The sequence below is a fragment of the Diceros bicornis genome, chromosome 14 (genome assembly GCF_020826845.1).
Source record: "Diceros bicornis minor isolate mBicDic1 chromosome 14, mDicBic1.mat.cur, whole genome shotgun sequence".
Taxonomy (NCBI): Eukaryota; Metazoa; Chordata; class Mammalia; order Perissodactyla; family Rhinocerotidae; genus Diceros; species Diceros bicornis.
The window spans coordinates 29,426,075-29,452,383 of NC_080753.1; the positions used below are offsets into that span (position 1 = coordinate 29,426,075).

General features: G+C 49.1%; 1 protein-coding gene across 1 annotated transcript; it reads right to left on the reverse strand.

Annotated features, from left to right (window-relative positions):
• Positions 1 to 5,814: 5,814 nt before the first annotated feature.
• DEF6 (DEF6 guanine nucleotide exchange factor) lies at positions 5,815 to 26,041 on the reverse strand. The gene is made up of 11 exons (XM_058554529.1): positions 25,902 to 26,041; positions 15,338 to 15,478; positions 14,488 to 14,673; positions 12,586 to 12,822; positions 12,352 to 12,498; positions 10,212 to 10,320; positions 9,713 to 10,011; positions 8,472 to 8,638; positions 8,164 to 8,362; positions 6,598 to 6,688; positions 5,815 to 6,395 (listed from the first exon to the last, which is right to left on the reverse strand). The coding sequence occupies exons 1-11, from the start codon at positions 25,995 to 25,997 to the stop codon at positions 6,175 to 6,177; spliced, it is 1,893 nt and encodes a 630-aa protein (XP_058410512.1). The 5' UTR covers positions 25,998 to 26,041; the 3' UTR covers positions 5,815 to 6,174.
• Positions 26,042 to 26,309: the final 268 nt, after the last annotated feature.

Sequence of the window (26,309 nt, forward strand, 5' to 3'; positions counted from 1 at the left end):
TGCATTGCATCCAGGCATCAGGGTGATCTTCCTTTCACTAGCTCACACCCCAACCGTCAGCGCCTCCCTGTGTCCCATCATGGAACATTTAAAAGCTTGAAGTGGAGCCGGCCCCGTGGCTTAGCGGTTAAGTGTGCGCGCTCTGCTGCTGGCGGCCTGGGGTCCGGATCCCGGGCGCGCACGGACGCACCGCTTCTCCGGCCATGCTGAGGCCGCCTCCCACATGCAGCGACTGGAAGGATGTGCAGCTATGACATGCAACTATCTACTGGGGCTTTGGGGGAAAAAATAAATTAAAAAAAATTTATTAAAAAAATAAAAATAAAAAAATAAAAGCTTGAAATGGACCCCATTTACGGGTCCCCATTACGGGTGAGGCAACAGGCTTAGGGGTTGGTTGGCTTGCCACTTCAAGTCTAAAGTCTACCTAGCTTCCAAGAATGTCTCTAATGAGGCCTCGTTCTACCTTTCTAGTATGGGTCCTTCATAGTAGGTCCTTCATTTTTTGCCCCCCTACTCCTAAAAAAATATATAAGAACTATACAGCTCCTTGCACATCTTTAAGGTGACATCTAATACTTTTCATCATTAGTTTAAAACTTAGTAGTTGCAGAGGATGGATGTAATTTCTACTCTTTTATAAATACATTTTAATATAAAACTGCTATATTACCCTTTTAAATGTATCAAATAAGACTTAAATCCCAGAGTGATTTGACGCTCACCATCATTCATCTTAAAAATACATGAACAGGGCCGGCCCCATGGCTTAGCGGTTAAGTGAGCCCGCTCTGCTGCTGGCGACCCAGGTTCGGATCCCGGGCGCGCACCAATGCACTGCTTCTCCGGCCATGCTGAGGCCGCGTCCCACATACAGCAACTAGAAGGATGTGCAACTATGACATACAACTATCTACTGGGGCTTTGGGGGAAAAAAATAAATAAATAAAATTATATTAAAAAAAAAAATACATGAACATGGGCCGGCCCCGTGGCTTAGCGGTTAAGTGCCGGCGCTCCGCTGCTGGCGGCCTGGGTTCAGATCCCGGGCGCGCACCAACGCACTGCTTCTCCAGCCATGCTGAGGCCGCGTCCCACATACAGCAACTAGAAGGATGTACAACTACCTACTGGGGCTTTGGGGAGAAAAAGGGGAAAAAAAAAAAAAGAAGGAAGATTGGCAATAGATGTTAGCTCAGAGCGGGTCTTCCTCAGCAAAAAGAGGAGGATTAGCACGGATGTTAGCTCAGGGCTGATCTTCCTCACACACACACACACAAAATACATGAACAAACTCTTCTTTAGCAGTCAAACATTTTACATTTTCTCTTTTCTCCTTGTATTTGTGTTTCCATTCCCCTTTCCCCTCAAAAATCTAATCTTAATGTAACATATATGCTGGAAAGTCTTTTATTGATCATCATATCATACATCTCTGCAGCCAAAATACATATATAAGTTGAAATTCAAAAAATTTTTGTGTTATGTAACTATAAAGCTCTAAATGAGACATTTTCTTCTGATTTGAGTGGCCATTATAAATATTAGTAATATCCAATTGATCAAAACAACATGAATATTATGATTTTTATAAATATTATACATAAACACAAAAAATACATTGGAAATGTATTTCTTAACGAAATGGATGAGCTACTTTTTTCCCCCAGGTAGTTCATGTTTGTAGTTGAATATCACTTATTGCTAGTGATGGTGCTCAGGGCAAGCTAGCCCAGGAGGCACCACTCTGGTATGCGGATTATTTCCAGCTGAAGACAAGAAGGACTCAGAGAACTCAGGAAGAATATTTGAGTTTCCCCTCCCAAAGTGCCTAAAGAATTTAAAACAAAAGATCTGTTTCAGGAAGGAGTTATTATCATGACGGCTATAAAGATAATGTAGGATAGAGGTTACAATAGAAAAGGCACCAACAAGCCCATCTTATCGGAAGTTCTGTCTCTCTGGTCACATTCTCTGGATGGCCCTGCGAGGAGCTGCCAATCATTTACAAGAGAAGTCTCCATTTGTAAAGGTATCTCCCTCTCTGTATTGGGAAGAGGGGGGATGACCTCATTTCTAGAAACTTATCAATGTGGAAGGTGAGGCCTTAAAACTGCATAATAAACTTTCCTCTTGTTTACAGTGCTTTAGTGATAATCTCCTGTAACTGACACCCCCACCCCCAACATCCTCCTTTGTCTTTGGTTGAACATGGTATTTAAGACAAGAATTTCTGCTACTGTGTTGAGAAACGCAGTGTCCCTGCTTTCTCCCATGTATACATGTTATTAAACTTGGTATTATTTTCTCCTGCTAACCTGTCTTGTTAATTATTTGGCCAGCCATAAGAACCTTAAGGAAAAGGGCAGACGGAGATTCTCCCTCTCTTCCGACACTAGAATGAGATAGCATTCAGCATCAATTCTAGTCCTATTTTTTCATTTTTAAGCTGAGAAACTTTCTTCACATAAGTAAGTAGATGAGAATTGAGAGAGTTTTGATATACAGTAGCAATGGCATCTAATTCTGAGTTGTTTGCCAAAAAAAATCACAGAGATCTATTATAAAAAAATATTGTTAATGATTTTTTCAGCTGACAATGTGATTTAAGTCCTTCCACGTTTTGAAAGCAAAGATTTGGAAAACTTCTAACTTGAAAACAAAAAGAATTTGTTGCCCAGCTTTTCAGCCATTCACTTTCTCAGCACCCACAGTCCTACACCAGCATTTCAACAGTGTTCCAGGAGTTTTACCCCTCTGGGTTGTCCACTATTGAAAGATGGTGGATGGTGAGTGGTGAGCCTTGTTACTGAAAGCAGGGAAGGAGAAATTGCAAAAGAGGAAAGCAGATTTGGTATTGTCGGGGGAAGAGGGAGAATCTCCCTCTGCCCTTTCCCTTAAGGTTCTTATGGCTGGCCAAATAATTAACAAGACAGGTTAGCAGGAGAAAATAATACCAAGTTTAATAACATGTATACATGGGAGAAAGCAGGGACACTGCGTTTCTCAACACAATAGCAGAAATTCTCGTCTTAAATACCCTGTTCAGCCAATGACAAAGGAGGATGTTGCTGGGGGTGGGGGGGGGGAGTCACAGGAGATTACCACTAAAGCACAGTAAACAAGAGTAAGGTTATTATGCAGATTTAAGGCCTCACCTTCCACATTGATAAGCTTCTAAAAATGAGGCCATCCCCCCCTCTTCCCAAAACAGAGAGGGAGATACCTTTACAAATGGAGATTTCCCTTATAAATGTAAATGTTTGTCTGGCAACTCCTTGCAGGGCCATCCAGAGAATGTGGCCAGAGAGACAGAACTTCCGATAAGATGGGCTTGTTGGTGCCTTTCCTATTGTAACATTTATCCTACATTATCTTTACAGCCATCATGATAGAAGATCTGTTCCAGGAAGGAGCCACCATGTCAAATTCTTTACGCAGTTAGTGGGGGAGGTCAAATGTCCCTCAGAGAAAACAATCAAGGTAAAGAGATAGATTTCAGGGTGACGAAATCTTGATCTCCTACAGTATAGAGAACACTTGGGAATTGAGGATCTACAAATTGATTTTCTTAAAACTTGTACCCTAGAGATACCCCACTCCAATTAGAGGACCATTGATCCTCTCATCCAATATCCAAAGTCCAAACTTCTTGTGCCCATAAATGTATTATGCTTCTTTCTACTTGTGTTGTCCCCATGTTCTCCTACTATCCTTTCTTATTTATTAAAAATTTTAAGGGCCATCTCAAATGCCAGCTCCTACCCAATGCTTCCCTTTTTTCTGAATTCCTACTGCACTTAGAGTTTGAACCTCACTCCCCATCCCTGAAATATGTATCAAGTTATACTTGCAGCTTTGTTTCATGACACTTTTTTTTTTCCTTTTTGGTGAGGAAGATTGGCCCTGAGCTAACATCTGGGCCCATCTTCCTCTATTTCGTATGTGGGATGCTGCCACAGCATGGCTTGATGAGCGGTGCGTGCCTCTGCGCCCGGCATTCAAGCCTGTGAACCCCGGGCCACTGAAGCGGAGCACGCGAACTTAAACACTACGCCACCAGTCAGCCCCATCATGACACTTTATTTATATATTTTTATTTATTTATTTTTTTTTGCTAAGGAAGAGTAGCCCTAAACTAACACCTGTTGCCAATCCTCCTCTTTTTTGCTGAGGAAGATTGGCCCTGGGCTAACATCCGTGACCATCTTCCTCTACTTTACATGGGATGCCGCCACAGCATGGCTTGGCAAGCGGTGCATCAGTCTGCGCCAGGGATCCGAACCTCTGAACCCTGGGCCGCCGAAGCAGAGAGTGCAAACTTAACTGCTATGCCACCAGGCCGGCCCATCATGACACTTTAAATAATGAAGTTCCCTGCAATAAAGTTTGGTGTACTTGCAAAAGATATGAACTTTGATATCAGATAGCACATAAGCTCCAGGAGGGCAGGGACCCTGTCTGTTTTGTTCTGTGCCATATAGCCAGCACCTAGCACAATACGTGACATAGGAGCTTAATAAATAATTTGTTGAATAAATGAATGGACTTGAGTTTGAATCTTAGCTACTTCATCACTTTTAAGCTGGGTGATGCTCATTCATTTTAGAATTTGTTCCTTCATGAATTCATTCAACAAACATTTGTTGCATGCCTACTAAGAGCCAAGCACTGTGCTAGGCACTGGCGACATAAGTTGAAGAAGATATATCCCTGCTCTCAAGGAACTCGAGCGGCTGTTACGTGAAGTAAGGTGGAAAGGACAGCCAGTGTGCAAGCCCCAAGGAAGAAAAAGGAGGGAACCGCTAGTAAATCCATAAAGCAGAAGCATAGGAGGCCCTCCTGGGCCAGATCATCACGAGTCTCGTATGCCACATACGGGAATGTGAACTTGACTGTCCAGGGTACCACTGAGAGACTGGAAAGTGGGAAGAGTCAAGAACAGATCTGTATTTTAGAAAACCCATTCAGGCAGCTATAGGGAGAAGAGTTACCAAGGACACCCGGTTATTGCTCTTATACAGTTGGGAATGATGAGGGCCAGAGTAAGGCAGTGGCCATGAGACATGGCCCCAAGGGGGTAGATTTGACAGTGACCAAGAAAATCCAATCAATCAGACTTGGAAACTGATTAGATATGGGGCAAGATGGAGAAGGAGTCAAAGAGGCACATGCAGGTAGAGGATACAAAGGCCTTAGCCATGGTAGTAGCCATGGGGATCGAGAGGGAGGGATAGATGTGAGAGTATGAAAGAGAGTCTACTGGATTTGATGATGGGTTTTGCATGGAGATGAGATGGAGGGAGCAAGTCATCCTACATTCCCAGATCTCTGTCTTAGGTAATAAGATCAGTGAGTCAGATAATATGGGAAGAGAAGCAAGTTTGGAAGGTTCTGGGCAAGTTACCTGACCTCTCTGAGCCTCAGTTTCTCCACATGTAAAATGAGAATAATAATAATAATATCCCCTCTCAGGGTTGCCATGAGAATTAAACAACCTGGGAAACTTCAAGGCATAGACTAGATACTCAATAAACACTTTTGGGTGATACAAATAATAGTGATTGCTCATGTGCCAAGCATTTAATCCTCACAAGAACCCTATGAGGTAGGTAATATTATCCTGATTTTATCAACACAGGAACTAAAGCACAGAGAGGTGAAGAAGACTGACCAAAGTCACCTAGTTAGTAAGTGGCAGAGTGTCCTTTCCCAGCCACTGCACTACACCTTACTCCTTCTGGGACCTATCACTGGACTTGAGGGAGGAAGAGAGGAAATGACAGGAGAGATGGACAGCAGACTGACCAATAATTCATTCCAAGAGCAGTTTTTATTTGGGAATGTGCCTCCACAACTTGGTGGCAGTCTAGGGGCAGATGGCCCCTGGCTTGCTTGTTTACTGTCTTTCCCAGTCCAGGGCACAGGGTCCTTAGAGTTAAGGCACCAGGTCAAGTTCTCAAGGATCAATATCCCAGACAGCCTCAGTGGTCTGGGGCCTGGGGCTGGTGCGAAAAATGAAGGTTCCATTCTGGACTGTTTAATGGTTGGAGGCCCTGGGTCCCTGGCACCAGGACCTCAGCTCCTTCTTCTGCAGGGGCTGGTGTCACCCACAGGCCAGCTGTGGCCAGGTCCTGGTGGGCATGAGGTTGGGGGAAAAGGGGCTAGCAGAGGCTAATTTTCTGGTGCTGGGTCCAGTTTATCTTCCTGAGGGCTGGAAGCCGAGACGGGAGCCTCATCCCCACCATTGAGGGACTTCTGTTCACTGCTGCTGGGCGAGGGCGTCCTGTTGCCCTGGGATCCCCAGCGGGTCAGGCGCTTTAGGGAGGAGTCACGGCGGGCAAGTAGAGAGGGCTGGAAGCCGGTGAAGGAGCTGCTGGTGGTGGGCCGTTTGTCTGGCAGAGAAAAGGCAGGCATGAGTAAGGAGACAGGCACTGCGCAGGAGAGAGGTTGAGGGGCCTTGCCTCAGCCCTGGGGGGGAGGGACAACCTCCTGACCTTCAGTCCTAGGCTGGCTCTGTAGATGTGGAGGTACCCCTTTCTCCCTGCTCCCTCCCTCCCCACTCCACGGAAAGCTCCAGGGTCTACCCCTTCTCACCTCCAGGCTCAATTGGATGCATGAGCCGGTTCACCTGGACATTCCAGTGTTTCACATTGGTGCTGGCCTGGCGCAACTTCCGCTGGGCAGCCTGTGGGGGCAGGGCCAGGGGGAGTGGGTCAGAGTCACCACTCAAGACAGGGTGTCTTGACCTTTTCCCGTTCACAGGCCCCTTAGAATCTGACAAAGTCTATTGATCATCTCCCCAGAAAAACTCATGTATGTTCATAAAGAGTATGTTCATAAAATAGACTTGGCAACCAAGTTCAGGGGAGTCGTGAACCCCCAAAGAGTCAAAAATAATCATAATTAGGGCCGGCCCCGTGATGTAGTGGTTGAGTCCTGCGTGCTCACTGCGGCAGCCCAGGTTCACGGGTTTGGATCCTGGGTGCCGACCTACACCATTTGGCAGGCCATGCTGTGGCAGCAACCCACATACAAAATAGAGGACGATTGACACAGATGTTAGCTCAGGGCTAATCTCCCTCAAGCTAAAAAAGAGGAAGATTGGCAACAGATGTTAGCTCAGAGAAACTCTTCCTCACCAAAAAAAAATCATAAGTATAGTTTCCATTCACTAAGCAGCCAAGAGGTGCTAAATATATTTATTATCTTATTTAACCTCCAGAGCAAAAGTTAACAACAAACAAGTGCAAAAGAGGGTCAGTGACTTGCCCAGGGACACACACTGAGCTCTAAACCACTGCACCACACCCCCTCTCCAGGACCTAATGCACAAACCTCTGCTCCAGTGTTCACCCAGTCATTAGCAGTGGTTGTAGGGTGGGGGAATCATAGAGGAACTTTCTCTTTCTATGTCATGTCTTTGTGTGTTTGAATTTTTTACAATGACTGTGTAAGCCAACAAAGCAAAATAAAATAATCAATATTACTAAACAAAACATTAAAAAAATTTTTTTAGGGCCGGCCCAGTGGCTTAGTGGTTAAGTGTGCATGCTCCACCTCGGTGGCCTGGGGTTCGCAGGTTCGGATCCCGGGCACGCACTGACACACTGCTTGTCAAGCCATGCTGTGGCAGCGTCCCATATAAAGTAGAGGAAGATGGGCACGGATGTTAGCCCAGGGCCAGTCTTTCTCAGCAAAAAGAGGAGGATTGGCAGATGTTAGCTCAGGGCTGATCTTCCTCACAAAAAAGAAAAAAAAATTTTTTTTAAAAAAGGAACCTCTCTTCTATGGAGATTTGGGCTCCAAGGAGTGAAGCCAAAGGACAGGGATAGCAAGATAGGGGCTTAGAAGAGGAGGAAAAATTTTGCCCAGATTAATAATAATGATAAAAATAGCAGCTAATGTTTCTTCAGCGCTCACTACATACTAAATATCACGTATTATCTTGTCTAATCTTCAATGCTATGTCTGTCTAATCAACAATGCTATGATCAGTCCCCTTTCCCAGATGAGGGACTTGAAACTCAGAGAGGTTCAGCAATTTGCCCGAGGTCCCACAGCCAGGAGATGATACAGCCAGGGTTTGAGGGAAGGCTCCAGAGTCTGCACGTTAACACGCTGACCCCGCCAGCCTCCATCATCTCCCACTCCAGACCTCACCTCCACGTCCTCGTCGGCCCTCTGCCTGTTCTGCCGCACCTCCTCCAGCTGCTGCTGCGCCTGCTGCAGGGAGCGGCTCTGCAGCGCCATCTCCTGCTGCAGCTCTTGCTTCTCCTGCTGCGCCCGCTCAATGTAGCGCTCCTGCTCCTCCTTCAGCTGCAGCAGCTGCTTCAGCTTCTCCTCCTCCTCCTCCAGCAGTCTGCCGGGCGTGCACTGTCATCTCCAGAGCCAACGCACCTTGCAGGTGCTCAGCAATGGGACGGTAGGGAAGTCAGGGAGGGGAACCAGAAGGGGCCCCTCAGTCCTACCTGGTCTGGGCGAGGCGCACCGCCTCCTCGTCCCGCCGAGCTTTCACCTCCAGTTGCAGGGCCTCCTGAAGCCTCTGCTGCATCTCCTCCAGCTCCTGGATGCGCTGTCGCTGCCGGGCAGCCTCCTCCTTCTTCAGCTCCATCTCAGCCTGCATGGAGGCCCGGGCCTGTGCGGGACGCACAGCCGGGTCAATGGGGGCAAGGCAGAGGGAGGTGGCAGGTACGCTGCCCTTTCCCAGGGCTCTGCTAGGCTGGCCCAAATAGCTATCTCTGGGTGAGGGTCTGGAGGGTTCCTTCATGTCAGGGTTTCCTGATCTGATTCCTTTCTGAGAGCCTGACTAGGTCAGACAATGATCAGCGAACAGATGTTACACGGTGGAAAGGGGCTCAAGTCACCCCCTTTCTAGTACCAGCCTTAACAATCATTATTATGGCTGGTACTAGAAAGGGAGTGACTAAAATAATTGTTATAACAACTAAAAATGTTTCCTCATTTGATCCTCACCATACCTCTATGAGCAAAGTTCTGTTAGCATCAACATGTCACTGATATGTAATTGAGGCACAGTAACTTGCTAAGAGGCTAACTTGCCTGAGATCACAGGGCTCCTAAGAGGCAGAGCTGGGATTCAATCCACATGTCTCCTAACTCCGGATCTCTAAAGAGATCTCTAGATCTCTTAAATCCTAAATCTAATTGCCTCTACAGGCCTAGTCTGCCTCCACATTCTTCCCACCTTCCTCCCATCCTGTATTCCTCAAACTGGTTTCACTGTAAACTCAGATCAACTCTAGTCCAACCGAGTCCAGTTTTAGTCCAAACCCATCCCCAATCCCGAGTTCTTTTGCGGCTCGTCTGTCGAAGGCCCGCCCCCAGCCAAGGTCTCGGAACCAGGCCCCACTCTACACCCAGCACTCAGCTCTGGCCCCACCCATCCGGCGGCTCAGGCCCCGCCCCACACCGTCTCTCATCTCAAGCCATCCCTTGGCCAGGTTCCTGCACCTCCCACCCCTTCCTTATTGCACAGGTCCCGCCACTGGCATAGGCCGGGTCCCACACCTATCTTTCACGCCCACGGCTTTTGTCCCAGCAGTCCCTCATTCCAAGCCCCGCCTCCACACACGCGCCTTTGCCACAGGCTCCGCCCTCGGCCCAGGCCCCGCCCCCAGGCCCTCTGTTCCCAGGCCTGGCCTGTCAGTATCGCTCCGCCCACCGCCTCTGCCCCGGGTGCGGGCCCCACCTGCTCCGCCTCGCGCAATTGGCCCTCGAGCGCCTGCTGCAGCTCGCGGTGCTGGCTGCGGCGCCGCTCCTCTTCCTCCTGCAGCAGGCGCTCGGCCTGCCGCTGCGCCTCCTGCAGCAGCTCCAGCTCCTGGAGCTTCCGCTCCTTCTCCTCCTGCAGCTGCTGCAACCTCAGCAGCTCCTCCTCCTTGGCTGCCCGGCGCCTCTCCCGCTGCTCCCGCTGCTCGCGCCGCTTCTGCTTCAGGTCCTTGTGCAGCGACGTCTTCCCCTCGGCCTGCAGCCGGATCGCCGTCTGGATGGCTGCGGAGGGCACGGGAGGGCGTCAGCAGCGGGTAGCTGGGGGCAGGGGAGACCTCGAGGTGGCCCACCGCCAGAAAGGGGCCTTAGGAGTTGCTCGAGTCCAGTCTCTAGCCTCCCGCTGGACAAAGTGTTATCACCCCCTTTACACAGATGAGGCGACTGAGGCCCAGCCAGACCCAGGCCACCCGGCGGGCACTTACCAGCCGTCCACTCCTGGCGTTGTCGCGTGTCTGAGGCGCTCATCTCGTACGTGCGGGAGGCCGTCTTCACACAGAACATGCAGCGCTTCCCCTCTCTGTCGGGCAGCACCTGGGAGAGCAGGTGGCCCCAGACAGGCTGGCTTCACTGGGGTCAGGGCCACACCCGCCCCAGGGGTGCTCCAGCTCCCACCCCTCCCGGCTGACCATCTTCCCTGGGCACCCCTCCCGCTCTGCCAGGAGCCTGCGTGGCCCGGATTGGAGGTTAGTTATGAGGGTTGAGAAAGTTCTCCATTCATTCATTCCATTGATATTTTGGCGTGTCTAATGAGTGCCACTCTTTCTAGGCATGTGGGATACTGAGACGTGCCTAATAGACCAAAGCCCTGCCTTCCCTAAGCTTACATTCTAGTGGAAAATAATAGCTACCACGTGTTAACCTTCTTATGTTCTAGAGTCTACTAGTTTTTTATAGGCATCGTTTTATTCACTCCTCCCAAACAACCTTGCCAGGCAGGCATTGTTAGCCCCACTTTACAGAGGAAGAAACTGAGGCTCTGAGAAGTCCAGGAACTTGCCCAATTCACACTGCCTGTTAGTGGTGGAGCTGGGATTTCTCTGTGCTCTTTCCCCAGTGACACCTCTTTCCTTATGTGACAAAAATGGACAATGGATGGAACTTGAGGGTATTATGTTTAGTGAGATAAGCCAGTCAGAGAAAGACAAACACCGTATGATTTCACTCATATGTGGAAGATAAACAAATACATGGAGAAAGAGAACAGATTAGTGGTTACCAGAGGGGTAGGGGGTTGGGGGATAGGCATAAAGCGAAAGGGGCACATATATATGGTAACTGACAAATAATAATGTACAACTGAAATTTCAAGATGTTCTAAACTATTATGACACCAAGAAAATAAATAAATAAAAATATCAACAAGCATAAAAAACTGGACAGAGGCTAGGATGGCTATAATAATGTTTTTAGATGTAAAATAACAAATGTTGATGAGAATGTGGAGAACTTGGAACCCTCATACATTGCTGATGAGAATGTAAGATGGTGCAGCCACTATGGAAAACAGGTTGATTCTTCCTCAAAAGTTAAACATAGAATTACCACATTATCCAGCAGTTCTACTCTTAGGTGTGTACCCAGAGAAATGAAAACATATGTCCACCCAGAAACTTGTATATGTATGTTCACAGCAGCATTATTTACAATAGTAAAAAGATGGAAACAACCCAGTGTCCATCAACGAATGAATGGATAAACAAAATGTGGTATATCTACACAATGGAATATTATTCAGCTATAAAAAGGAACGAAGTCCAGTCCCATGCCACAACATGCGCAAACTTTGAAAACATTATGCTAAGTGAAAGAAGCCAGGCACAAAAGGACAAATATTGCGTGATTCCACTTATGTGAGATACCTAGAATAGGCAAATTCATGGAGACAGAAAGTAGAATAGAGGTTACCAGGGGCTGGAGGGAAGAGGGATGAGTTATTGCTTAATGGGTACAGTTTCTGTTTGAGATGGTGAAAATGTTTTGGAAATTGATAATGGTGATGGTTACACAACAATTGGGAATGTACTTAATGCTACTGAATTGTAAACTTAAAATGGTTAAAATGACAAATTTCATGTTATATATATATATTACTACGATTTAAAAAATTGTTTTAAGCCTCTAAAATAATAATGGACAGAGCCAAGGCAGGGGAAGGGACGAGGAGAGGGAGAGGAGAGGGGTGTGGAAAAAGAATAGGGAGGTATAGGGTTGCCAAAGGGAATGGAATTTGGGCGAAGGAGAAAGACCTTTAAAGAGGATTTTCAGAAAGTTTTGCTGTGTAGTGTGAGACATAAGCCATCTCCTCTGAAATCTTTAGCAAAATCCACATTATTCACCAATGACTTGAGTATTCGATTTGCAGTTTGGTTTTTGAAGAAAGTGCTGACATGGGTGAGAATGGCCTTGAGGCATGCAGGTATGTTTGGGTTACACCCATCTAAGCAGAAATTTGTCGATGTGGCTTTTCTCCATTGGCCCTCCTCCTGACCCCCTGCCTGCACACCACACTGGAGACCCTCTGGGCCCTGAGGTGTGCTCTGCCCCTTCACCTGTCCCCCTCACCTCCACGCAGCATTGTGCGTCCAGCGGGATAGTACCCCTTTTCTCTTTGCACTCTTCACTCCCAAAATAGCAGAGGCAGCTGGGCTGCAGCTGGAACCAACGTTCTGCCCAGTTCCTCCTCAGGTGCCCTCGCTTCCACAGGTAGCCCTGCCAGCCAGAGCAAAGTCAGAGGCTTCACCTGCCCCCCATTCACCCCTCCTCAGGGTCCTCCCCTAGTTCCCATCTTGGCCTGACCTGCTTCAGGACATCTTGGATGAGCTCCTGGTAGACCTCGTGGATGGCCATGCTGAGGGTGTCCCGCCCCACACCTCGCAGACAGCGGCCGGAGTTGAAGAGCTCCAGGAACTGCCAGACACTGAGCCCCCCAGTGGTCTGGGCTGCCTGGGCCTCCTGGGCCAGCAGCTCCTCCAGCTCACCCAAGCCCACCTCCAAGCACATGCTGCTGAGCACCTTTTTCAGCAGGTATTCCACCTGCAGGGGGAGAAGGAAGGCCTGGTGACTGCAGCAGGCAGTGTTGCTGGTGCCAACACCAGGGGGCGCTCCCATCTGGCTTCCCCAGCCTGGGCAGAGGTGACCAGCGACAGGGGTTTTGGGGGGCCCAGAGCACTACACGCTGGTGGACACCAGAGTAGAGATTTGGGAGGGGATCCTGAAGCCTCAACTCCAATTCAGGCATCCTCTTCCGTCTCCAACCTCCAGTCTCACTTCTTCTTGCCTTAAATTAAGGGCAGGGTGAAGGTGGGAGCTGAGGGCTGGCGGCCAGGCAGAGGCAGCGGCAGCAAATGATAGAAAATATCAGAGGGAGTGCAAGGGCCCTCTCATCCAACACTCTCACTCTGCAGATGACAAAACTGAGGCCCAAAGGGGGAAGTGACATGTTCTAAATCACACAGCAAGTTGGTGGCAGTCAGAACTCGATTCAGATCTGAATCCCATCTGAGTCCTTATTCCAAGCCCGGACCCTGGGGATCCTTCCCTCATGGGAAGGCAAGGGTATTGGGGGTGGGGGTAAACAGGGCAGGGACAGGAAACCCATTACAGAGGAACAGGAAGTGGTGGTGGGGTACATCCTGCTGCAGTTTGTTCACACTGCATGTTGATCTCAGCAGCAAGGAGCCTTCTGGCCTCTGAGAGGCCACCTTGCGCTGACTGGCAGGGGTCTGACAAGGGTACCCAGCCGGGTGTCTGTGTAGATGGACTCATGTTCCTTTCCTGCCCCAGCAGCTTCTTGGGAAACTGTCTCTGGGACTTGCACTCTGGGGGCTACTGGGCTCAGCCGGGAGTGGGGTGGGGCGCACCACGTCAGGGCTCAGGTGGCTCCCCTTACCCTTCCCACAAACAGAAGCAAAGACACAAATGTGAGTGCAATAGACATGCCAGGACTTCTTGTAAGCAGAGGACCCCTCCCCTGTATACTCTACTCTGAAGACCTAAATTCACCCTGGCATCTTCACAGCCACCAAAAGGGCTAAAGGGTCAGGAGAAGGCTGAATGGACAGGGGAGAGAGGTGGGGATAGAGGGAGGGTGCAGGCTGACTGAAAAGGGGGGCACCTGCCCTGGCTTCACACGAGTTGAGGAGGTAGGGGCCGAATTCCAGGCCTCTACTTGCAGGATGCCCTCTCTGAGGCCCTGAGCTGAGTCTGCCCGGCTCTCCCTTCTGCTGTAGAAGACAGGAAGGGAAAAATCTGGAATGAGGGCCAGACTTGGTTGCCCACCTGGAGTAACTGGAGAGATGTCCCAGGAATGTCTCCCTTCCCCTCACAGAGCACCCTGCTCAGATTGTCACAGTGCCTGAAATCCTGCCATTTTATCTCAAATATTTTCATTTTAAAATGCCCAGTAACGTATTAGGCATTTACACCTCTGTGTAAACAGAATCTGCAGATCACTTTCTTACCATGAGGGCTAGCAGAGCCCTGAAGGAAGTGTAGTTTTGGTTCTCCTGGGAGAAGGCACAATTGCTCTGATATGGGCAGTTCTAGGCATCTGTAGCTGGGTGTAGAAAGGGACCAGCATGGGGAGACCAAAAAGGAAGGGGATGTGGGAAAGCACAGAGGCAATATTTGGCCTCCCTCATGGTTTTGCTGAGGCCTGGCCCCAAGTGATTCAGTCCCTGGGGCTGCCATCACCCTCACCTCATCAGGAACCATGATCAGAGGGTATTTGTCTTCAGACAGGAAGTTGAAGAGGCACCAGAGGCGGAAGGCATCTTGATTGGAGAGCATGCTGTTCCCGTTACTATCCACCCGATAGTTCTTCTTGGCCGTCAGGGTCCAGCAAAGCTCATCAAAGTGCTCCTTAACGAAAGCCCCCTCCTCCACCTGCCACCAGGCCTGCAAGTCAGCCAAGGAGGCTGCCCCACTCCTGCTCTACCACCAAACTAGGCTCCAGCTGGTTTCTTGAGGTTATCCATTCCCCTGTTCCCCACCCTGCCAAGTTGGGGCTCTAACCTGGGGAATCCCTGAACTGATCATCATGTAACTAGCTGGTTCCAACCACCCTGCTCCTCCCCTCCCCCAACATCCACACTGACCCAAGTATCCTGCCAACAGAGAAACTCTAGTCCCTCAGCCCAGGGGAGAAAGAAGGAGAAGCCCCAGAGGGAGTAGACAGACAAGAAGAACCCGAGAAGACAGTGACAGCTGGAAGGAGCATGGGGGGACAGTATTGGGGAGAAGCTGCAGAACCCTTTGTAAATGTTATAGCTGGAAGCTGGAGGTGGGCCCAGGCAGAGATGGGGTAGAAGGTTATGGGAAGGTGGAGGCTAGGATAGAGATGAGGGAGACTGAGGGTGAGTTAAGAGGGGCAAGGAGGGGGCAAGTGGCTGGCATGTGAAGGACGGAGATGAGAAAGCAGGGATGGACAGAGGGGACAGAAGTGGGAGTTTATAGTGGGGAGGAGTTGGGGAGGCAATGTACTGGGGTGCTGGCCAGGCTGGGATGTGGAGAGAGATTAGAGGCACCCCCCTCCCCAGCTGGGCCCCACCTTGTCCAGGATGTACTTGTTGAGGTAGGGCATGTATCCCTGGCTGGACACGGGGCCATCGTCATCATCTCGGAAGTGCTCCTCCAGAGCCACGGGGTCGTGGGGGATGTGCAGGACTGTGTACAGGTTGTGGGACAGCACCTGAGACAGAGCGGCAGTTTGCCTTCCTGCGGCCCAACCAAAACTGGGCAGAGGACTGCGCCCACCTCCCTGCTTGTCCCCACCCCTACCCTGGCTCAGTCCTCTGCATACATTACTTAACTCAATCATAACTAAAACTTATATATATATATATATATATACACATATATATATATATATATAAAGGAATATTCAGCCATAAAAAAATGAAATCTTGCCATTTTTGACAACATAGATGGATCTTGAGGGCATTATGCTAAGTGAAATTAAGTCAGAGAAAGACAAATACCATATGATCTCACTTATATGTGGAATCTTCAAAAAAAAAAACCAGAAAACTCTCAAGCTCATAGATACAGAGAACAGACTGGTGGTTGCCAGAGGCAGAGAGTGGAGGGTGGGCAAAATGGGTGAAGGGAGTCAAAAGGTACAAACTTGCAGTTATAAAATAAGTCATGGGGATATAATGTACAGCATGGTGACTATAAGTAATAATACCTTTTTGCATATTTGAAAGTTGCTGAGAGAGTAGATCTTAAAAGTTCTCGTCACTAAAAAAAAAATTTTTGTAACTGCATGTGGTGACGGATGTTAACTAGACTTATCAGGGCGATCATTTCATAATATATACAAATATCAAATCATTATGCTGTACACCTGAAACTAATATAATGTTATATGTCAATTATTCCTCAATACAACCAAAAAAACTAAAACTTATACACTTACTATGCACCAAGCCCTGAGCTAAGCACTTTACATATAATTCACTTAACCCCCAACAACTGTTAATATCCCCATTTTACAGATGAAAAAACCCCCTAGGCCCTGAGACATTAAATAACTCAGAGGTCACAGAGCTGGCAGAGCTGGGATTCAAACCCAGGCAGCCGTGCTCTTAGCCACTTCGTTAGTTAGGGGTGTCCTCTTTCTGCAGACAAGGACACTGAGGCTCAAGGGATTCAGTAGCTTACCCAAGGACCCACAGTGAGCAAGAGCCTGGGATTCAAGTCCAGCTCCACAGATCCCAAAGCCCAAGTGCTTCCTATGATGCTGGGCTCCACAGGGAGGCGGCCTGTCACCCCAGGGCAGCAGCCCCGAATTTATCGTCACTTCCATCAAAGACTCAGTGTTCAGGCTGCAGTGTGCCTAGCACCCAGGTGTGTCTGCTCCAGGAAGGGCATGTGCAATTCCAGTCACTGCCCCTCTAAAGATGGAAGGGAGCTGGAGAGGGCTCAAAGAAGTGCCATGAAAAATGGTTCACGGGATATGGAGAACAAGGCCTAGAAGGGATGGCAGCCATGACAGTGTAGAGGGGAAACACGGGTTGGTTAACAAACACGTGATATTAGGACAAAGAGGCTGAAGTTTGAACACAGCCATGACAGTGTAGAGGGGAAACACGGGTTGGTTAACAAACACGTGATATTAGGACAAAGAGGCTGAAGTTTGAACAAGGAGATCAGGAAAAAATAAAATTGCCTTGGGGTAATTCTGTTTTAGCACTTATCACAGAGTGCATGATTAAAAATAGTCACCACTGCACACCTACTATGCGCCAGCCACTGTACGAGGTGCTTTCTATGCCCCATGTCTAAACTCCACAACAATCGTGATACACAGACATTATCCCTGTTTTTCGGATGAAGATACCAAGGCTTGGAGTGGTTAAGAGTGAATGGCAGAGCTGAGGTTGGAACCAGGATGCCCGGCTCTGACAGCTGGCTCGGCTTCCTATTAAAATATTGACCCTGAGCCTCTTTCCCCAACTAGATTGTGAACTCTGGAGACAAGGTCTCTATTCATTTTTATGTCCCACGGCACTTATGTCCTCTTCTGCACACCAAAGGCAGTCAATAAATGCCGTCTGTAAGGGCTGCCGCCACCACCAGCAGTTAACTTTGGAGTCAGTGCCTCTGAGGCAGGAGCTGGCAACATCTCAGAGATGGCATGTGTGTCAAGTCTTCATTTCTTTTTTTTTTTTTTTTTGTGAGGAGATCAGCCCTGTGCTAACATATGCCAATCTTCCTCTTTTTTTTGCTGAGGAAGACTGGCCCTGGGCTAACATCCGTGCCCATCTTCCTCCACTTTATGTGGGATGCCGCCACAGCATGGCTTGCCAAGCAGTGCGTCAGTGTGCACCTGGGATCCGAACCGGCGAACCCCGGGCGGCGGAGTGCACGCACTTAATCGCTTGTGCCACCGGGCCGGCCCCAAGTCTTCATTTCTTTATTCTCTTTTGTGAGCAGAGGGGAGGAAAGGATTGAGACGTCTCCCCAGTGTTCTCCTGGGCCTCAGGTTCAACTCAGCAAAGTAGGAAGTTGAGGGGCCCAGCAAGAGGGTGACCATTTCTCTTTTCCCTCACTTTCCTCTGGGCAGCCATCCCTGACCCCCACCACGACTCTCATTCCCATGCTCTTCAAGTGATCTTATGCGCCTTCTTTGGCTTTGCTTTCTCTTGTTCTATAGGACATGCGAAGTTTCTTTCTGATGAACTCTGCCCCCTTCCCTTATTTTGGTAATAGAGCCTTGACTTTCCTTTGAGAAGTACCTCTCCCCCATTCTCAATATCTGTGGTATCGACCATTTGCACCCCTGGCTACAGGGGTGGGCACACTGGAGTCATGGTGAATGGTTCAAGAATGGGCATATGACCAAATCTGGGCCAATGAGAAGCAGCCCTAGGATATTTGCTTCCTCTAGTGGAAAAGAGGTGTACTCTTTCCATGGGACTGTTAAGCTGTTTGAAGGTAGATGCAGCTGACCTGTGTGGGGGGACACACAGCTGTCCCTGTGTGGGAAGTGCCTGCTTAAGAATAAAGTTATCAGTGAAAAAAGCAGAGTCAAGGGATAAAGAGAGTTATCATTTGAGGACCCGGATCTAGCCATGCCTGAAGCCAATACTGTGCTTGGAGTTTTGGTTATGTGAGCCAATAAATAACATCTCCCTTAAGTTGGTTGGAGTTTGGTTTCTATCTCTTATATCCAGAAAAGACCCGACTAATACATCTGTGATCATAGGGTACCAATCCCCACTCTAAGCAGTACCGCTGGCTCAGTGCTTAGCACTTAAAATCCAGGGTGACAGACACAAGAGAAATATCCACTTCTGAAGCAACAGGTGTTATTTTAAGAGTTTTACATATTTCTACTTGCTGCCTCTTGGCCTCATTTCAAACTACCCATGTCCTTATCTTCCTTTAAGCCTCTTAAAGCACCTCTTTGAGGAAGCTTCTGGCATAGCCTAGCCAAATGGCTACACTCCAGTGAGGAGGGGGACATGGAAGGTCAGGGACCTTCACTTTCTAGCTGTGGGGCCTTGGATAAACTCCTTCACCCTCTGAACCTCAGTTTCATTGTCAGTAAAACGGGATAATACCCTCCATGCAGAGGGGCTGTGAGGATTGAGTGAGATGATATACGTAGAGAGCCAGTTAGGTCTGCACAGAGGAAATGTTAGTTCCCTTCCTGGCTAGAAAGTGCGATGTTTTACCTAACAAATTAACATTGGAGCAAAAGACTGATAATATCAAGTACTGAGGAGGTTGTGGAGAAACAGGGAGGGGACTCAAACAGCCTACTGCTGAGGTGTGAACTGGTAGTCTTTCTGGAGAGCAGAATCTATCAAACTTAAATTGGATATGACCTCAGCATTTCTAATCATCCAACCTACAGATGCTCAAGGGAACAGAGCTACATGTACAGTATGAGAATGTTCACAGAAGCATTGTTTATAATGTGAGGAACTGGAGACAGCTGGAGGCTCCTTCAGGAGCAAACAGGGACACCGTGTCATGGACCTATGTGTGTTGGAAGGATTTTACATCTGCCAAGTGTGTGCTCTTGGGCAAGTGATTTATCTTCTCCAAGACCTTAGTCTCCTCCTCTGTGAGGATAATCAGGGGGCCTACTCCACCGGGTTTTTCAGAATGAAGAGCTTAGCGCAGCACCTGGTGCATAGTGCATTGCTTACTAGTTGTAAGCTATTTTATTGTTATACTTATATGAACAGACATGGAAAGATATGCATAATATACTGGCAGGTGAAAAAAGCAAGCTGTAGAATGAAATGTTTGCAAAATAAATATGTATGCAGAGAGTAGTTTGAACCATATCAAACTGCTATTTTAGTAGGTCAAAACAATAAAATGTCAGCAATTTTATATGGTTCAACCTGATATGTTTATTTGCACATAGAAAAAGTCTAGAAGACTCAGCAAACTGTTAATGGCTGTCACCCCACCACCCCTCCCCAGGGAAGGGAGGAACTTGCATCTTCTTTAACATTATATTTTTTGTTAAATTTTTTTAACCAGGAACGAGTTTTACTTTTATAATAAATTTTATCTTTTTAAAAATTATAGGGGCCGGCCCCGTGGCTTAGAGGTTAAGTGCGAACACTCCGCTACAGGCAGCCCGGGTTTGGATCCTGAGTGCGTACTGATGCACCGCTTGTCCAGCCTTGCTGAGGCGGCGTCCCACACACAGCAACTAGAAGGATGTGCAACTATGACATACAACTACCTACTGGGGCTTTGGGGAGAAAAAGGAAAAAAAAAGGAGGAGGATTGACAATAGATGTTAGCTCAGGGCCGGTCTTCCTCAGCAAAAAGAGGAGGATTGGCATGAATGTTAGCTCAGGCTGATCTTCCTCACACACACACAAAATAATAATAATAAAAAAATAAATTAAAAAAATGTAGTTTAAAAATTATATTCTTCTGCACTCAGATTTTTTTTAACCAGGAGCATATATTGTTTTGATGACAAAATTTTAAAACTATAGAGATAAAAACAAAGGGTGCCATTAACCACTGTTATTAATGTACCCTGTTATTAGGTTGCGCTGTAATAACATTCCCTTGCTGTTCCCTGTTTGTGTGAGCATTTCTGGGTGTTCCACATTCCTTGAGGGCAGCAAGGACTTTAAGCTCAATCCTGACTCCAGAGCTCAGTAAGATGTCCCCCACACGCTGAATGTTTTGGACTGACTCCTCAAGTCTAACTTAAATGCTCCAATGGTTTCCCTTCTTCCTCAGAGTAAAAGCTCCAGTCCTTCCAGAGGCCTGGGCCCCCTGTGACCTGGCCTGCTGTACCTCCTCTGACCTCATCCCTCTTACTCACTTCTCTCCAGCCACTCTGGCCCCCTTGACATTCCTCAGACAGGCCGGGCACACCCTTGCCTCAGGGGCCCTGCACTTGCTATTCCTTCAGCCCAGAACGTTCTTCTCCCCGGTCACACTCTCTCCTCCTTCCAGTCTTAGATGTCACCTTCTCAGTGAGGGCTTCTCTGACCACTTCATTTAAATCTATAAGCCCACGCCCTCTACCCCACGCTCCTATCTCTATTTCTGCTTTATTTTCCTCCATGTCATGCAGCATCTTCCATCACATGATACATTTTTACTTATTTTGTTAATCATCTGTGTTCTCTGACTAGAATGTCAGCACCACAAGGGTGGGGATTTTTGTCTGTTTTATGCACTGTTGTATCACTGGGCCTGGCACATAATGGACTCAATAAATATCTGTTGAATGAACTTAAACAGTTCATGGGGAGAAGGAGGAAAAATACGAAAGTCAGACAGACATGGACTGAATCTCTCTGAGCAAATTAACCTCATTGGGCCTCAGTTTTCAGTATCTCTAAAAACGGGGTTCAAGAAGATAATGTACAAACCCTCTCCTGCCCCAGGATAGAACCTGCCGCACAGCATACTGTTATTTGAGCTATTCCTTTCCTTGGCTCACTGGCCCATGCTATTCTCTAAGACCTACCTTCTTCACCTGTACCTTTTGCCAGTGGAATCTGAGGAGCCCAGGGCAGAGGCTCTGACCCCTGTGAGCCATCAAGTGTCAGGACTAGGAGGAAAGAAAGGTTCCCAACACTCAGGGCTCAGGGCCTCTCCCCAGAGGGCTCAGCAGACCTCAGACAGCCAGGCTTCCTGTGCCTGGGTGCAGATGGGGCTGGGGGTGGGGAGAGGGCTGAGAAGAGGAGGGTCATGTTGGAAAGGAAATGGCAAGGGTGGAGGCCAGCATGGGCAGGACCTCACCAGCTGATTTCAATCAGTCCTCAGCCCTGGAGGCAGGGACTCTCATTATCTTCATTTTACACATGAGGAAGTCAAGGCTCAGAAAGGTCAAGTGTCTTCCCAAGGCCTGACTCTAAAGCCCCACTCTTGATCTCTCTGCTACACTGGCTCTGGCTGAGCATCAGAATCACCTGGGGAGCTGGTGAAACTGAAATACGCTGGGGCCCGCCCAGACCTACTGACTCAGAGTTTCCAGGGGTGGGTCCAGGTGTCTGTAGTTTTCACAAGCTGCCATTTGGGGTCCCCTAAAGAGGACTCCCACAGTCTCCCCCCCCCACCCAGGCAGGCCTGTCATCTGGGTTGGCAGCCATTGATCTTTGAGAGGCTTCATTTATTCACTGTTTCCTCTGGGGGCATGTAGCGGGAGTCCTTCTCCTCTGGGGGCTTGGAAGTTCCCTAAAACTCAAGTATGGGATGGGGTGCCAGGCCCACGGTTCTCTAGTTCCCAGCCTTCAGGAGTAGATGCAAACACAGGGGTTTGGGAATCTGTAAAAGCACTGAGCAACAACTGCAGAGAGAATGAATAATCTCTCTCTCTCCTAGATGGACTAAAGTCTTTAAATGTGCTAGTGCTATGTGCTAAGCGCTAGGTGCTAAGTGATTCTTTTAAAATATACAGATCCTTTTAATAATTTTATTTATTTATTTTTTCCCCCAAAGCCCCAGTAGATAGTTGTATGTCATAGTTGCACATCCTTCTAGTTGCTGCATGTGGGACTCGGCCTCAGCATGGCCAGAGAAGTGGTGCGTCGGTGCACGCCCGGGATCCGAACCTGGGCCGCCAGCAGCGGAGCGTGCACACTTAACCGCTAAGCCACAGGGCCGGCCCTACAGATCCTTTTAAGAGTTACTGAAGCTATTTTTCTCAACCAGCAGGTACTAAAGCATAACTACTATCATGAAGGAAGAGCAGGGCAATTTTCAAAGGTAGGAATCTCTGGATTAGCTGTGTGCCTGCTGAGAGCAAGGAGGGGCTGGAAGGGTTGGATGTGGGCATCAAAGGAAAGACAGAGGCTCAGAAAAGGGAAGGAGAGGCTGCATCAAAGATCAATTTCACCTATTTGAGGTACTTTGTTAAAATTTATTTTCGTAGGCTAGCTGGATAGCTTGGTGATCCCCAGTTCAACTCTCTAGCTTTACAGTTGAGAAACTGGAGGTTCCGAGATGGGTGGTGACTTACCCAAGTTCACCCAGCTGGGGAGCAATATAGGTCTAAGCCTGTGTGGCTCTGAGTCACGTGCTCTGCACATCATTAAATCTTCCTCCCCCCGATCCTAGCCTGAGGAAGTCAGCAGCAGGTAGGGGTCAGAGCAAAGCTGATGACCCCAGCCAGCAGATTCCTGGACTGGAGTTGTTCTTAACTTCCCCTCCACCAAGGAGAAGGTTGTTGTCCCTCTCGGTGGGCAAGAGACCCTCCCTGGGTCCCAGGACTGCCCTGAGTGCCGACTAGAGGCTCAGGAGCCTGGGAGAACTGACAGAGCCAAGTAGGGGGCCCCAGTTCGCCTTCCGTCTGCTCCTGCCAGTCAAGGGGAAGTGGTGGGCCTGCTGCCTCCTAAGATCTCATGAGCTGGAGACACACTGCTCCATCCATATCCCCAATCCCAGGCCCCTCCCCGGTGTGTACCAGTCATGGAGGGAGGAGGCCAAATTCTCAGCTGATCCCCCACCAGGCCTATAAACCAAAGCTGCTCCCCTAGGGAAGAGGGTGTGGCCATTAGGAAACCCATCATTCCCAAGGCTCCCTGCCCTGCAGCCCTCTATCAGGATGGCTACTCACTCCTATAGTTCCTTGGAGAAGGAAGTTCTGGGGACCCTGCAAAAACTCACAGTTCTCAACTCTTGAGAAATTTTGTGTTCAACCTAAATCCATCCTGGTCAGAAATGCCATTCCTATTGGTCTATTTTTACTTTTCTCAAACCAACTGGACAAAGGCCATTGTACCTTCTATAGGAATTCAAAGAGAGGAAAACTCATCTGATCTCTCCCCCAAGCCTTCTGTTCTCCAGAGAAAACAATCCTGACTCCTTGGGCTACTTCTCAGGGGACTTGCTGTTCTTCCCCCTCCCTCTGGTCTCATCATGGCTTTGCCAGTGGCAGCCCTTCTACCAACGCATCAGGGGAGACGTGGTGACTGTCACAAACAGACATAAGCTTGCTCTGGGCTGGTGCAGGTCTCCTGCCTGGTCCCAACTGAGGACCCCCAGGCCATGGACAGTTTTAATGAGGACAAGCTAACCTCAAGATCGTTTCCCTTCTCCCCAAGTTTCTTCAGGGGTGGGGGTGGCCCTGCCGGTATATCTCTCTCATCTGCTTCTTCCTCTGACTTCTGACCACTTCTCTATTGCTCCTTCGCCTTTCCGGCATCCCCACCCCCAACACTATCACTACTTCCTCCCATTCTAGTATCCAACACTATGGGTTTGGGGGAGAATTGTCTTCCCTGTCCTTCCCTCCTATGACAGGGCCCTACCATTTCTGCCCCACTCACCACCTGGCCCAAGTCTCCCATTGCTAGTTCAGATTCCCAGAGCGGACAAGAGAAATCTACCATTGATCCCGTATGACCAGAGAGGCTGCTGGCAGTGGGCTCAATTTGAGCTGTGATGTGGTAGAGACAGCGGACAGTTCAAGTTTGCCAGCTCCCCATGGAATCTTCTCTGCAAATACTCAACTTGTGGGAGTGAGGAGTGGGCATCCACCTGGTTAGAGGCCAAAACACAGGCTCAAGCTAGGAAGACTTACTGGCTGACGGTACCAGGAAAACAGAAACCACCTGAGGGCTGTACCCTCCATATGTAAGGGGCATAGAGAGCCTGGAGAGGTCACAGGGGCCACAGGTAATGGAGAGGTAAAAAATGGTACTTTGGAGACAACAAACTATGGAGGTTGGGATTGTTCCTGTAAGATATTAAAGGGGCAGAGTAAGAGGTGGATGTGGGGCACAGTTTCTGCAGGGATGGATTTTGGATGTTCTGCTTTTCTTCTGTCTATACTGAAGACCCCACTAGATGACATGATCTGCAATAAAAGAATTTAAGTACAATGTAAGGAAGAACCGGTCTGTTGGGAAGTTCTCCTAGATGATCAAAGGTGGTAGTCAACTCTCTTTCCTGGTGGAGTCAAGAATCATTTATTGGATACTCATAGGTATAGGTAAGGGATAGATTATGGGATAGGACCAGTTTGGGACATGCAAGTTCTTTGCGTCCAAGTTCAGCAAAGTGAGGGGTTGGAATGCAGGTGGTGCATAATGCCTATCCTGTCCCATTCATCTCTCTCAGGTTTCCAGTTACCTCTACCTTGATCAGTAAGAATTGAGACTGCATCCCTCCTTTGGGGGTACCCAGGGGAGACACCAGGAATCTAGAGCCTAACCTCATGCCAGGTACACAGTCAGTGCTCCATAAATATTTGTAGAGTGAATGAATGAACCCCTAAGGCAGGTCCCAGAGAGCTGAGGTCTACCCTGCCCTGTCTCCCAGCGTTCCCTGTTTCTAATGGCCTAGGCCTTTGCTTCTTCCCCACTAACTAGGGTGGAGAAGGCAGCACTAACTCAGGACTGGAGGAAGAAGGAGAGAAGCTTTTGGCCTTCCAGGAATTGTCCGGGGCCAAGTAATGAACTTTAGGGCAATCACTGACAGGGCTCTTTCTGGCTCAGATTCCACCCCCTCCCCACCTAAGGTCTCAAGGCCTAAGGTAAACTGTTACCAACCTATCATGTGGGGGAGGGGGACAGTGAGCTGGGCAGCAGTATAATGGGGTCTTCAGTCCTTGTCCCTTACTGAGTCTGTCCCACATAGGAGACAGGGTTCAGAGGAGTTGTTCTCCTGCCAAGGGTGACCGAGCCAGCCTGGTCTGGGACGGGGAGAGGCTCTTTAAGACTCTCTCTCAGCTCCGGGAGGAAGTGACTGACAAGGACTAGCTAACTGTCTCTCTTCAAAGCCAGGGGGAAGCAGCAGGAAGGAGCAGGGTGCGTGCCTGAGCTTGACTCTGGGGAGACATGCGTGCTCATCACACAGAGTCTGGGATGTAGCCTGGCTCGTGGCCCTCAGAACCAACCCATGATGTCACCTCCACCCCGCCGGCAGTTAGGGGGTAGGACTCTGGGCAATGGCTCTGCACGTACCTCCCTGGGGCCTCTGGAGGGTGGGCAGTAGCATCCACCAGGCACTGCTGCCCCAGTTACCCAGTACTGGCCCCCACCCCAGGCCTAGGCCTCTGGATGGCTGGGTGCCCCGGGGAGTAGCACAGTGTTCACGCTCGGCTCCCAGACGGCAGGGGCTGGTGAGGTGTGCCTGCCCACCTCCCCTTGGCCCCAGCTGCCCCTCACCTTGAGCTGGGACTTGGAGACCTTGCCGCTCTTCTCCACGTCCAGCGCGGTGAAAGCGTACCAGATGGACTTAAGCAGCTCCTTGCGCAGGGCCATGGCTGAGGCGCCCGCCCGGCCGGGGGCGGCTCTGACACCGAGATCCGGTTTCAGGAAATGCAAACGGCTGCAGAGACCGAGACCGCAGAGAGGCCATGGCGCAGAGCGAGAGCTCCACCTGCCTGCTTGCACGGGCTCCCCATGCTGGCAGAACTGGCCTGTTGCTCTCGCAGTGCTCAGTGGCTCCACTCCCTGCACGGGAACTGGGGAACAAGCCCCAGGGAGCTAGAGCCCCAGTTCTGTTCAGTCTGGTTCCCTGGGCAAGAGGACCTTTACAAGCCCCCTCAATCCTAGAGTCTTCTGGGGCTTCCT

Coding starts and splice junctions, on each gene's coding strand:
- DEF6 (XM_058554529.1), bottom strand. CDS start 25,997: ATGGCCCTGCGCAAGGAGCTGCTTAAGTCCATCTGGTACGCTTTCACC. Junction 8,363..8,471: donor GTGCGCCTCGCCCAGACCAG/GTAGGACTGAGG, acceptor CACGCCCGGCAG/ACTGCTGGAGGAGGAGGAGG. Junction 6,689..8,163: donor GGGCCGACGAGGACGTGGAG/GTGAGGTCTGGA, acceptor CTGCCCCCACAG/GCTGCCCAGCGGAAGTTGCG.